Genomic DNA, 14598 nt, shown 5'->3' with positions numbered 1-14598 from the left:
AAGTTTTTATATGGTTTTACCACGTTATAGTCAATGAACCGATGACGAATTGCAACTAAGTATTAAAATACTACAATTATTCATAGTATCAATAAATAAGTAGAATATATGACGAAATTTTACTTGTAGTGTCATACATTCCATATTTGGTAGATTTTCACAGCAATCCAATTCAGTATTGCTAATATGAGACTCCAAAAAAATTACAGACAATTTGAAGATTTACCGATTCTTGTACCTAAATAACCTATTTATTTACCTAATAAAATATAAAATATCATATGCAATTCATTTTTTTTAGATAAATGCGGTTAGCGTGTGAGATTTTCGGATGATCCCATGCAATGATTTTCTCTACCTACTTTAAACAGTTTTACACTCGTTCGTAGTTACGAATCAAATTACGAACCACTCACCCACGAATAACGTTTATGAGTGTTGCAAGTGGAAAATACTGAATTAAGAATATAATTTTGTCTTCGGATATATTGAACATAAGAAATACCTACGAATAAACAAGACGTTTTAATTAAAAACCACAAACAATCAACATTATAAGGATTCACTGGCTTTGTTTTGTAATAGTCAGTTTAGTTCCTGATATTATGCCTTATTTACATGTGATATCTCGAGTTAATTAATGTTTTTATTAATTATAACATTCAAAACACAATTTCAAAATTCAATATCCTCTAATTATGTCCCTTGAATATTTATTTGATAAACAGAAGGAAAAGCACAACTATCAATTTAACGAGAAGGAAAAATATTAAATAAAGCGCCCGATAAGTGAGTAAAGTAGAGTGCAGTGCCAACAAACTAACAGTTTTCAGGTTCAATACACTTTCAAATATTTATTTCCTAGCTTTCCCTCAAGAGCATTGGAGTACGGCGTCCAGACTCAATTTCCGTCGAGCCGAAGTGATTCGGTCCTGTAAACCTAATGTGACCATCCGTTCGGTTGCGATCGGGACTGTTCCGTTTTCAACTAGGTACTCTGTCCCGGTGTCCTAAAGGACGATTTGGAGATAAGAAATAATCACATTTTAGGAAAAATGGAAATAGCATGGTTAGTCAGCAAAGTTTCAGATACTATTTAGATCTTTAAGACTCTTTTTAGTTGACTAATTTCTTGTAAGGGGCTGAGAATTGAACTTCCTTCACGTCCGGCGTGGACCCACGTCACACCGCCAAAATAAAATGCTTAATATATTTTCGAATTCTTGAACATGAATGGTATTTTGGGTAAAAACTCTCATGTCCCGTAAAGTAAAGTAAGAATGGTCACTATATGTACATCGAGTGTGCATTGTGAGCATTCCCACCGGTGATAAGTCCCGACCGTACCGAGTTTATTTCCGAAATGGAATGTTGTGGTATATAAATAGCACTGCCAAGACGAGATGATATCGAAAGAGCGATGATTGATTTTGCACTTTCGCTTATCATTTGAACATCTTCACTTAAGGAAAAAGTTCATAATCATTATATTTTTGTTAGTTCACATATATTTTCAGCAAAGACACCAAAACTCGGACACTCCTTTTTATATAACTCACTCTATAAGAATTACCGATTTTAGCAGACTTTACATAAGCAGAGAACTTTAAGTAATTTCAATTCATTGAATTTCAAGGTAAACTCTACAGTACTCCCCACTTCACTTCTATAAGCAAAGCCGCAGGATGACACTTAAATATTATAATGAACCCATAGCTTTTATCTAACCGCAATCTGCGCTCACTTTCCCAAAGTAGCCGTAATTGCGCTTATCGCTCCAGAAGCTGCGAAACAAATCCTTTTCATCCTTTTAGTACGAGGAAAAGTTCATTTAAATTACAAATAAAATCGCACCATTTTCTGACACTTGGTTCTCAAGCTCATCTAAAGGTTACGGTACTTCCGACGAGCCCCCTTCATCCATTCCCCTTCTTTAACAACTTAAGGCAATTTAAATTAGCGCGTCGCACCATGAGTGCAGCCACTGGCCGCTACACTTGGTTCACAGGCTTGGTCTTAACTACTATTTCTTCCCAGATGTGACCCTAACGTCATTATCGTCCCTGATATTGAAAAATAAAATTCTCTTAATCTTCTGACATTAGGAAAAATCTGTTTAAATTACAAATAAAATCCAACCAACTTAACTCGATTTCCAAGCTTGTCGTAATTATTTAAAGTACATTCGAAAAGTCTCGTTCATCCAACCGTACAAAATTGAAATTTATTTAAGTTTTCTATTTAGGTTCCCAAGCATTCACCGAGACGTTGCCTTAAACATTCATAACATCCTTAATGTCTCCGAGATCGCAAAACAAATCCTTTTAATCCTTCTACGTTAGGAAAACCACACCATCCACAATCCAGTAACCATTCTCGAACTTGATCTTCAAGCGGCGTTTAATTAAGCAAACAAGATTCATATAAAAAATACTACTAAAAATATAACCTATGTTTGGCTCACAATTTAGACGAGTCCAAAGACATATTTTAAAATCCTTCAAGCCGTAGGGCGTGCCAAAGAATGAGACATCCATAATTACATGCACTCGAAAAAGATTACCCTTCGCAGTGGCCAATAACTAAGGCATCTCACCATTAGTAGAGCCACAGTCTGCGCACACTTGGTTGCCGGGCATGGCCCTGACCGCCCTAATGATCGACCGTTGCAAGTCCAACAGCGAGTGGCCCGTGTCGTTGCTCTCGCCGGCCTGCTGGTGGAACGCTCTCATTAGCGCCCCCTCCTTGCAGTTGATGAGAACTGACGTCCAAGCACGCTGCTCGCTCTCGTCTTCCGCTTGGAAATGATAGGTACGGTTGTCTGCAATCAAGGTACTAGGTTATACAGTGTGCATTCTTGACTTTGAAGACAAAACGAAAACGAATTTTATTGATTTTGATAAAACATTAACGCATACATAACAGCAACCCTTCCGGCAATTTTTTTTTTAATAACGTGTAGTTTACAATACCTACTTATTTACACGCAGATACTTTTAAATTTTTAACGGTCTCATAGGTACGCAAGTTTCACGATGTTTTCTTTCTCCGTTAAAGAAAACAATAATTAATTTCTAATACGCATATAATTTGTAAAAACAGGATGTGTAACCAGGGATTCGATTGATGATTACTTTAATTATCAAGATTAAAATAAGGTACGAATCAATCTCTATTGCTACAAAAACTAGATTTTATAATATATGAATAGCCAATCTATTGATATTGATACTGTAATAGGCCAATAATATTGGTATGTACCAGGAGACATGTTGCACAAATTTGGGACAAACTCTTTTAAAGAATTCCAAATTTAAACACACAAATAGGCTGACAAACAAATTCCAAATACAGACACATGTAAAACATTCACAATCATATCATACATCAGTCGAATAACCAAAACTACCGTTTAGATAAGGGCATACTAACATGAGACTAGATCGAACGCCCTCTTATCATCCGAGGACACCTTTATCTGGCACGTGAGGAGGTTGACTCTTGCCGGGGGCTTGTTTTCGTCCGCATGGAATATATCTAAGTAGCCCTCCGCCGTGACTCGACATCTTCTCTTCTGCCAAACTCTCCGCACCTTCCCTTCTGACTTCTTCAGCAAGTATCCACTTCGTGTGACGCCGTGTTGCTTATCCCCTTGTAACTGATGTAGCGAGTAACCGCCTAGTGATGATGATACCTGAACCGAAAGTGTTTATAAATTAATATTAACATTGACACAATTTTTGTAAATTTTAAATAAATTCAACATTGTTACACGACGACGACTTGCGTGGTGCAACGGTCATCATACCATTCTGACACGGATCTGGGTTCGAGCCCCAGCTAAGCAAACATCGAAATGATGAATTTTGATAAATATTTAAATCTAGGTGTTGTTTGTGGACTCGCTCTTATCATCCACAATAGGAAAACTTAGAGTGTGTAGAAGTTTAAAAAGCATTATTTAAGAATCAGCAATTGTGGTAGACGTATGAAGAAAAAAGCAAGATCTAACCTCCCTATCTTGTGGCGCAGCAGCCCTCAACATATTCCTGAGCTCCAGCAACCGTCGCCTCTCGTCGTCTTGTTGCTGCCTAATCTTCTGTAGTTGTACACTCAGATCCGCGACATATACTCCAAAATGTTCGATCGTCTTTAGACCATCTTGAAAATAATTTGTTTGCGCATGATAATACTCCACCAGGTGCTGTAGTAATTCAATTCCCTTCTTCGTCTTTATCTCGTTGAACTTTATCAGGTACTGCAACAAAATATGTTTTATACTACGATGCATAAACGAAATAGTGTGACTGTAAAAATGGAATTGAGCCAGTCTGATAGAGTAGACAGAGCGACGCCGAAAACTGTGCGTAGGCACGCCTGTTTTCGACTTCATCAGCGGCTAAAGCCAATTGTACGCAGAGGAATCGACACGCGCGGGATTCCGTTCGGTTGGAAACGCACAAATAATTCTACGTGCCCTTCCGCGAGTTAAAATTATACCCGTTGACGCACGCGCTTGCGCATTCAAGTCGTACTGGATCCCGATTTGTCTTTCGGAGTTGTGCAATAATAATATAGCGTGGTGCACGACCTTGCACAACTGTCTTGGCGTCTCGCCGGCTGTATTGATATAATCATAACTATATTTCGAGCTTTAATATTAATAACATGAGCTACCAGTACAGAATAAGGATAGGTGCGCAGTAAGTATCGCGGACCGCGAACAGACATTAAGTTGACTTTGGCGATGGTATCTAGGCGCTCGAGGGAGTCGTTGACCGGGCTGGCTATTATGCACCAAACGTTAACTGGGCAGGCAGGCGAACGAGTGGGTGTCGTGTGTCGGAGCCGCCAGGACTTAGTGTTTGCAGTGGAACAAAGCGAGGGTCATGACGGCACGGCAGCGGCCCTGCGCGGCGCAAGGCCGGTCGATGACCTGACGCGCGCTTCAGTACAGCACCGGCACAACACTTCATTACCTTTCTTTTTGTTACTGGTTTGACTGGCGAACATTCGTATATTTCAATACCATTCGATTTAAAGTATTGATGAAGCCCAAACACGAAAAAAACTACAGGTAACCAGCTGGATTAAAGATGGGTCGATATCGATTCGCTATAAATAAAATGTTAATTTAAAACAAATTATATTTATGAAACACTTTTCCTTTGAATATACTTATAATAAGTATAAAAAAAAATCAGGAGTATAAAAAAAACATTTTGAGACCATCAACAGTTTTTTACCTTTCTTTGAACACTACATTTACATTGATCCCAACGTCTTTAATGTCGTCTTGATAAAAATCAACTTAATTTAGATTGGAGATACTGAAACGGCGAGATTTAGAAAGTCCGAGGTGTTAGTTTCAGGCACAGAGCGTAACCGTTCAAATCAAATCAGGAAACAAAGTCACCAGAGCGCAGCGTCAGCTCAGCTCAACTCAAAAGGTAACCGTAAACTGTACGCGTCGCGTTCGCTGAATACAGAACTGTAATAGATACAACGACCTCAGTGAATCGTACCATTAAATGGGATACTGGTTATTCGTCGAACACAATAGAATTTCTTTATTATGCAGTCATTGCAATTGTTTTGTCCATAAGCCGACAGAGATTAACGACGGCTTGTTGATAAATCTTCGGAACGAGAACAATTTAAAAAGCAGTCGCAACTCAATTAAACCAGATATCAAGAAAATATCTGCATAAAGGAAATTTCTATCTGATCTGTAAACGAAAGTTTTAAATTCTGAATAAAAAGTGATTGACTTAAAACCGTTTACGAACCCGTCACAAAAGCACCGAAGTTAATTAATTTGGGAGATGAAAAATTGCTAACGGTAGGTATCGAATACGCGTTCGAAATTGGAAACGGTGATTGGATTGTGATCCGTCGTTCCATTCGTTACAACATCTTTGTCACGACCATTTTTCATATTCGCTTTTCAACAGTGACGCCGGTCGCTGACAATCCGATTTGAAAATTGAATAGCGAAGGCGTTTACGCTTACTTTTTGTGATACATTTATTAAGCGCCCGTTGACAAGCGCAAACAGAATAGAATCGAACCGGGCCATTTATGTTGCAGCCGTTGCAATCAATTTCAAGCAGTCAGTTGTGCAATATGCTCGTGAATGTTTTGCATGCATTAACATTACAATTGAAGATAAGGACGGAGCAGACGCTTGACTTGGCATACTCTAGCGACAGACTCATCGATTTTGCAACCGCAAAACGACATAAGTTTCATTGTGCTTTTAGAAATTTGGTCTGGCTTGTGGATGTGACATATAGTCTTAAAATAATTTAAAGATATTGTTTGAACTTTGCCGACACCTACATATATGAAACCACAAAGATATCAACGTACTTGCAAGTTATATGGGTACTTAGTGATATTCTATACCTATAGCATTTTATTCTACAGAAGAAATAATAATTTTTTCTCATTCTGAAGTATGGTTTACTTTTTGGAGTCTAGAAAACTGTGTATATTTACATCTATGTGTTATTCTCACTTTGGCAGTAAGCATTGTAGATCGCGTAAATATTGTTAGATATAACAAGTCAAGTTCACCATAGATGAAATATTGTTTTTTTTAAAACACACCTATTCAATATTTTAATAGCGTGTCGCGAATATTTCACACACATAAAGCAAACATAACTGTAAGACAGTGTCATTGCCAACGTACTTGTGACCTTTTGTAGCACACGTGAACCGTTTAAGTCAAGCCATGATGAAACCCAAATGTATGAGAGCTATTTACATTCAACATATAATAGAGTTACGGTACCTACATGGTTTGTCAAACGATAGACTCGCACCGTTTATCTGGATTTCATCTGACATGTTAGGCATTTTGTAGCTAAGCTTCGGTATGTGTAAAATGGACAATATGGACATGCACCATTAATTTCATGCAACGTATATAAACGTTATTTACAGAAACATTACAGAAATCGGCCGTGCCGGTTAAAATATTTAATAGAAAAATATTATTTTGTCTGACAGGGTCATTCATATAGGCACAGAATATATACCCTGTTAAGCAGCAATATATAAACGCGACGAAGGTGCTGCCCCACTCGACGTTAAGCTTTACTGGCGTGAAAAGCTATTTAAACCCGGTGCTGCAATTAACATGCCAGAAAGACAATACATTCCACCCCATACAACAATTTAAGCGCCCGAAGTCATAGTTTCAACCTGATGCTGTAACATTAACGCGAGGACACAGCCAGCTATGCAAATTATATGTATACATGTATAGTAACAGTGACAAGTTGCGCAAGTGGTTATCATGCGCCAATGCATCGTTACGTGTGGTTTAATTGCATTCCTGGACGTCTACAATAACACTTAATTACAGAGTTTATTTCACTTGTTTTGTCCATTTAATGATTTTAATCAGAGTCAGTTATAATAGGTACTCCGTGCCATATTCGCGGGACTTATATGTTAGTAGAGACCACTGACCACCAGCGGCAATATGTGCACTGTGCAGTTAATGCGATGCAAAATACGCATTTATTTCAAATAATAAATCATGTTGTTCACCATTATTCTGTTGTAATATAATTACTGCAACTCTAATTGAATATAGATGCAGAAGTAGCTACTAATACTACCAATCATTTCAGTGGTACCACAGCTTAATATGGCAAATCTAAAGGCAGGTAGTATCCCTGGAAGAATCTCGGGTATTCCAAGAAGATCAGAAGGACGAAGACTAGAACTCGGCAAATCCCAAAACCTGTGCCTAAGCAGCAGAAAGACTAAAATTTCGTTACGCCTCTTTATATTTACAAAATCGGTAGAATATTACGCCTCCCGTTGAGTCTACTTTTGCATAAGACTTTTATGCTATGGTTAATGCAATGAGATTTTTTAATTGATGTTTACAACATTCGTTTCTAATATACTCAACTAAAATATCTAAGCCGTTTCATGTAATAAAACGCAAACCTTCTACTACCCGAGACCGAGTTCATATTGCACTATCACTGAATTTATTTCCATATTAAATATTTAAGTTATTTACAAATACACGAGATACCTACGATAATTCGTTGGAATATTGCACAAACTATTTCCATACAGCTAGAAGTATGCATTTATCATTGCAGTCCTTGCGGCGAACATTAATTGCATTCATGGACGCATTCAAACGATAGAATTATACGAGCATATTTTATTACATTGAATGGCCAACCAACTTGATCCCGCTTCAACCAGGGAATAAAACCACAGATACGCTCTACCATAATACGGATTTAAAACAACCCTATATTTCAGTAAAACCGTCGTCAACCTATTACTCGTACTATCCCACTGCTGGGTTTCCTCTCGGAGGGAGAGGAGGGTTTTGGCCATAGTCCACCGCACTAGCTAAGTGCAAATTGACTTCACACACCCTTGATAACTTTTTTTAAATCCCAGGCATGCCGGTTCCCTCAATGGTTTTCTTCACTTAACTGAAAAGGGAAAGTAATGCCGTACAATAGAAGTAAAAGGGACAACATGACATTTACATTTCGTCAATATATTTGATCCCAAGCCCCATCTATCATTAAAATTTATTCATTTAGTATATATATTGTACTTTCATAAATGATGATGACTAGTAGAATGCGCGGATTGCCTGAGTCATAAATAATAATATCAATATATCTCTCCGTAGTTTTACCATCAGCACATAATTTCAATTTTCTTCAGCTTCTGCTTGTTTGGGCAAACAAATGCAATTAATGGACTTCAGATCCAAATATTATTTAGATACTGTAGCAAGGATGTGCGAAATCGGTTTAAAAAGATATATTTGTCGCGTCCGCAGGCTTGCCAAACCTCAACAAGCGTTACAAATTCAAACGTGCGGATAGACCGCTTCATTTTGTTTGTGTAAGTTTGCAAGCGCTTGAAGCTGATCCAATGGAGTGTCGGATTTTTGGCAAATTAAAAGGAGTTTTGCCACAAGCGATTGCGACGCATCCACACGTTTCTGCATTTGTAAAAGTTTGGTGTTTGCGGCAAGCGAAGTGTGTGGAGTAGGGAATGCAATCCCGATCTCGCGGGATCCCGATCTCGCGTGATCCCGTGTAATTTTTCGGGATCCGGAGCATGATATGACGAGATCTCGTTCGAGATTGACGGGATTGTGGAGCAACAAGGGGGAGATATTTGCAGTTTGTATATAATTGTTTAATCCCGCTGTTGCCAACCAGTGTTGAGTCGGAGAGGGCCTTCTCAGCAGCTGGCTATATTGCAAGGGATATTAGATGCCGGTTGGCAGATAGTACACTTGATACACTTTGTTTTTTTAAGAAGTTATTTTCAAAATCACCCATAACTACGTTCAATCTTTAACTATTCTATACCTTGTTTTGAGCAGTGGATAGCCTGATAGTGATGATGATGATGCCTTGTTTTGATTATTTTACTAAAACTGTTTATTATTTCGTTACTTTAGTTAAATTAAAGGATAAAGGCTTTTGTTTCACTTGTTTATTTCACTTGTTTTGTCCATTTAATGATTTTAATCAGAGTCAGTTATAATAGGTACTCCGTGCCATATTCGCGGGACTTATATGTTAGTAGAGACCACTGACCACCAGCGGCAATATGTGCACTGTGCAGTTAATGCGATGCAAAATACGCATTTATTTCAAATAATAAATCATGTTGTTCACCATTATTCTGTTGTAATATAATTACTGCAACTCTAATTGAATATAGATGCAGAAGTAGCTACTAATACTACCAATCATTTCAGTGGTACCACAGCTTAATATGGCAAATCTAAAGGCAGGTAGTATCCCTGGAAGAATCTCGGGTATTCCAAGAAGATCAGAAGGACGAAGACTAGAACTCGGCAAATCCCAAAACCTGTGCCTAAGCAGCAGAAAGACTAAAATTTCGTTACGCCTCTTTATATTTACAAAATCGGTAGAATATTACGCCTCCCGTTGAGTCTACTTTTGCATAAGACTTTTATGCTATGGTTAATGCAATGAGATTTTTTAATTGATGTTTACAACATTCGTTTCTAATATACTCAACTAAAATATCTAAGCCGTTTCATGTAATAAAACGCAAACCTTCTACTACCCGAGACCGAGTTCATATTGCACTATCACTGAATTTATTTCCATATTAAATATTTAAGTTATTTACAAATACACGAGATACCTACGATAATTCGTTGGAATATTGCACAAACTATTTCCATACAGCTAGAAGTATGCATTTATCATTGCAGTCCTTGCGGCGAACATTAATTGCATTCATGGACGCATTCAAACGATAGAATTATACGAGCATATTTTATTACATTGAATGGCCAACCAACTTGATCCCGCTTCAACCAGGGAATAAAACCACAGATACGCTCTACCATAATACGGATTTAAAACAACCCTATATTTCAGTAAAACCGTCGTCAACCTATTACTCGTACTATCCCACTGCTGGGTTTCCTCTCGGAGGGAGAGGAGGGTTTTGGCCATAGTCCACCGCACTAGCTAAGTGCAAATTGACTTCACACACCCTTGATAACTTTTTTTAAATCCCAGGCATGCCGGTTCCCTCAATGGTTTTCTTCACTTAACTGAAAAGGGAAAGTAATGCCGTACAATAGAAGTAAAAGGGACAACATGACATTTACATTTCGTCAATATATTTGATCCCAAGCCCCATCTATCATTAAAATTTATTCATTTAGTATATATATTGTACTTTCATAAATGATGATGACTAGTAGAATGCGCGGATTGCCTGAGTCATAAATAATAATATCAATATATCTCTCCGTAGTTTTACCATCAGCACATAATTTCAATTTTCTTCAGCTTCTGCTTGTTTGGGCAAACAAATGCAATTAATGGACTTCAGATCCAAATATTATTTAGATACTGTAGCAAGGATGTGCGAAATCGGTTTAAAAAGATATATTTGTCGCGTCCGCAGGCTTGCCAAACCTCAACAAGCGTTACAAATTCAAACGTGCGGATAGACCGCTTCATTTTGTTTGTGTAAGTTTGCAAGCGCTTGAAGCTGATCCAATGGAGTGTCGGATTTTTGGCAAATTAAAAGGAGTTTTGCCACAAGCGATTGCGACGCATCCACACGTTTCTGCATTTGTAAAAGTTTGGTGTTTGCGGCAAGCGAAGTGTGTGGAGTAGGGAATGCAATCCCGATCTCGCGGGATCCCGATCTCGCGTGATCCCGTGTAATTTTTCGGGATCCGGAGCATGATATGACGAGATCTCGTTCGAGATTGACGGGATTGTGGAGCAACAAGGGGGAGATATTTGCAGTTTGTATATAATTGTTTAATCCCGCTGTTGCCAACCAGTGTTGAGTCGGAGAGGGCCTTCTCAGCAGCTGGCTATATTGCAAGGGATATTAGATGCCGGTTGGCAGATAGTACACTTGATACACTTTGTTTTTTTAAGAAGTTATTTTCAAAATCACCCATAACTACGTTCAATCTTTAACTATTCTATACCTTGTTTTGAGCAGTGGATAGCCTGATAGTGATGATGATGATGCCTTGTTTTGATTATTTTACTAAAACTGTTTATTATTTCGTTACTTTAGTTAAATTAAAGGATAAAGGCTTTTGTTTCCAATAATATTTTGGTTTATTTAACCTCACTATAACCAACAAGCAGTTTTCTTTACAGTGATGTGATTTTTTTTAACTAGACGTGATCCCAAAAATCTCTGGATCCCGCGGGATTGTGATTTCTAATCCCGCGGGATCTCGACCTTACGATCTCGAGTCGGGATTGCATTCACTAGTATGGAGCAGCAGATAAAGAATTCCAGCACACTGGTGAAAGAACACATTTCGTTTTATTCCTTGGTATAGATTACTATAGTGAATAACTACGTTTGTCGGTCTAATGACAAAGACACATTGCAAATGGTAATTACGGACGGATGATTCCTCGCAATTTATATTAATTGGATATCAGGACTAAACGACTGCAATTAAGTTAGCGCGTTAATTTGCACATTATTTCTGTTATTTACAAGAACCTGTCAACTTGATTTAGAAGTCTCTGTAGCTTGATTGTAAAATGCTTTACTCTTATACAGTTCTATTTTGAAAGTTGTGGTAGATTATCTACAATTGTTAATAATGTTATCTAAGGGAACAATATAGAAGAGTTACAATCAAAACATTTATTAAATTATCATCAAATTAATATATTAAGTAAGACTAAAATTTAAGCTTAAATAGTTTAGTCTGTTCATACTTATGGTTAAACTTTAAAGTTCTTTCGGCACGTCATTTTTGCGTACATAAAATTAGACTAATTCTGTACCCGTAACGCGCCTAAGATGCTTTTCATACCAAATCACGATGACCAGCCGTTTGTAATACAATAAAAACATGATAATTTATCGGCCACATAGCCAGATACTGGAGCCCAGTCGAATACACAATGCACTGAAGCAGCGCTAACAGTGCAACATTATCTGAAAACAGATAAATCATAACGTCAGCTGCGTATCGCGCGATAACGCCCGCCTTACTACACTCGAGTGTTACGCCGTTCATTCCAATTTGTAATTTATTCCTGTCACACTACATATTTTACACTATATTATATAGTCGAGTTCATATAATTTATGGCTACCAATCAGTTTCATATTAGTAAGCGGCTACTAACTCTATATAACAGAATATTGACTCGATAAGCAGTTCATTGTTTGTTAGGTACTTTTACTTCAAATGTATATAGACAACGTGTGGCACATCATTCGAAAGTTTAGTGGATATGATTAGCTGCGGTGACACTAAATTCAATTCCAATTAACGTATTAAAAGGTAAAATTATTTAAAATTATATAAAACCATCCCTCTACTTTTATTTGCCATAATAAAACATGTTTTGTTTTATTCAAAAGTTGTGTTACAAGACACATTAACCAAAGCCAACAGGTGGTCCCATAAAGGGGTAACACCATCGATAAACCCACAAATTAATTCCCATGTACCCAATCGTACCGTTTTATATCCGCGACAGAACTCGGGCGATACGGCCGACAATGACAAGTGTAATTGCATGAGGTCGGTCATTCACGGCCCGACACGTCGCTCGTTGCCTCACGTGCCTACATCGAAAGTTTATACGAGCATGATACTCTGAGTAATTGAAATGTCACCACGAGGTTTCGAAACGACGACCTTTCCGTCGAGCTTTGATTTAAAACTGAGTTCGCGGAATTTTTGCGCTTCACCATTCCTTTGTGTCGCAGCGATGTTTTCGCGTACTTAGCAACGATTCTATTTAAACACAAAATAAAGTTGAGGTATCTGTTTTTAATTGTTCCTATGATATCTTGAAACTTTGATAGTCTAAAAGGCTTTAGAGGGCTTGCGAATAAAGATAAGGATAGTACAATAGTAGGAGAGATGCACGAGGGGTTCGTGGTGTGGGAGGTGATAGCAGTTCAATATGGAAACCTAGTTTATTTTATTATTATTAGGTTATTAGGTGATTAAAAAAAAAGATACATTATATAGTTTTTCATACATTAAGTAGTTCCCTACTAAAACGACTGCTCTTCACTACACAGTAGAAAGAGATATATGGGGTAGAAGGATAATTTCGGTGAAAGACTCCGCCACCCATCTCCGATGATCCATGAGAAGACATTGTCGGTATTCTACCCCAAAACCACACTATAGCACTACCAAGTAAAACATTGGGGGCGGAAGGCGAGTGATAAAATATGAATATGAGCTTGGCAGCTATTGTTAGATTGTGTGCGACGAATTTATTATGAATCGCAATATATCATAATGTCACAAGTCTAATTTAATGTTCATACTTTAAATTATACTTGTAAAATGAAGCATATTCATAATGTTGATTATGACTTACGACTACTAGTAATCAAGTCGACATTACTGAATAGTTTATTTTAATAAATCTACGTAGATAATAAAACCTACAATTGAAAATGTGAAAAACAATTGATAAAATTGATCTACTTCCGTTACTAATACTCCTCAATCTATCCAGATTTTGCCTACTAAATTGATTTTGTCAATTTCCTATATGCAGGAGATGTCAACTGTTGATTTTTGATACGCAATACACTGGATATAACTATAAATGTGCGCTAACGAATAATCTGAATATCTTAAAAGATTTTGTCAAGAAACAAAAAAATACCTTATAATGCCTATATCCCATTGCATGAACTATCCTACATGTGTGGTAATACAGTTGTAATCTACGAGCGAGGTTTGACTTCAATTTATAAGCTCCATGCAACAGTTTCAGGGCATGGTTCGTGAGCGAAGCCACAAATTGCACTTGCGATTAATTGCATTGACTCCCATTCGGCCTGTAGCCAAAACTAATTTTCTGCAGCTTGAGTTTTAAAGAAAGGATTATTGGATTTTTTTAATATGATTCTACAACCTTTTATTATATTGTTATGAACAAAGCTTTTTCAAACTTGCCAACAGACATATTCCTAAATAAGTAATTTAAAGCACCCAATTCAAGGGTAAATTCAGTCTTCTGATTATAGCATTAAAATAACAACTTATTATATTTTTCGCAATAAACG

The 14598-nt window shown here is 37.4% G+C and overlaps 1 protein-coding gene across 8 annotated transcripts in view; it reads right to left on the bottom strand.

Annotated features, from left to right (window-relative positions):
* The window catches only part of Asap (ArfGAP domain of ASAP), a 67899-nt gene that overhangs the window by 13924 nt on the left and 39377 nt on the right, over positions 1-14598 (bottom strand). For all 8 annotated transcript variants that reach the window (XM_073089566.1, XM_073089597.1, XM_073089574.1 and 5 more), the window contains exons 5-7: positions 4013-4258; positions 3433-3694; positions 2597-2821 (exon numbers count right to left, since the gene is read on the bottom strand). In XM_073089566.1, the coding sequence (XP_072945667.1) occupies positions 2597-2821; positions 3433-3694; positions 4013-4258 (733 nt within the window). The remainder of the gene's footprint in view (positions 1-2596; positions 2822-3432; positions 3695-4012; positions 4259-14598) is intronic.

This window comes from Epargyreus clarus, unplaced genomic scaffold (genome assembly GCF_041222505.1).
Source record: "Epargyreus clarus isolate Ecla_fem2 unplaced genomic scaffold, WU_Ecla_fem_2.2 ptg000003l, whole genome shotgun sequence".
In the NCBI taxonomy this organism is placed as follows: Eukaryota; Metazoa; Arthropoda; class Insecta; order Lepidoptera; family Hesperiidae; genus Epargyreus; species Epargyreus clarus.
Note: the sequence above shows the minus strand (reverse complement) of the source record. Positions and strands in the feature narration are given on the sequence as shown.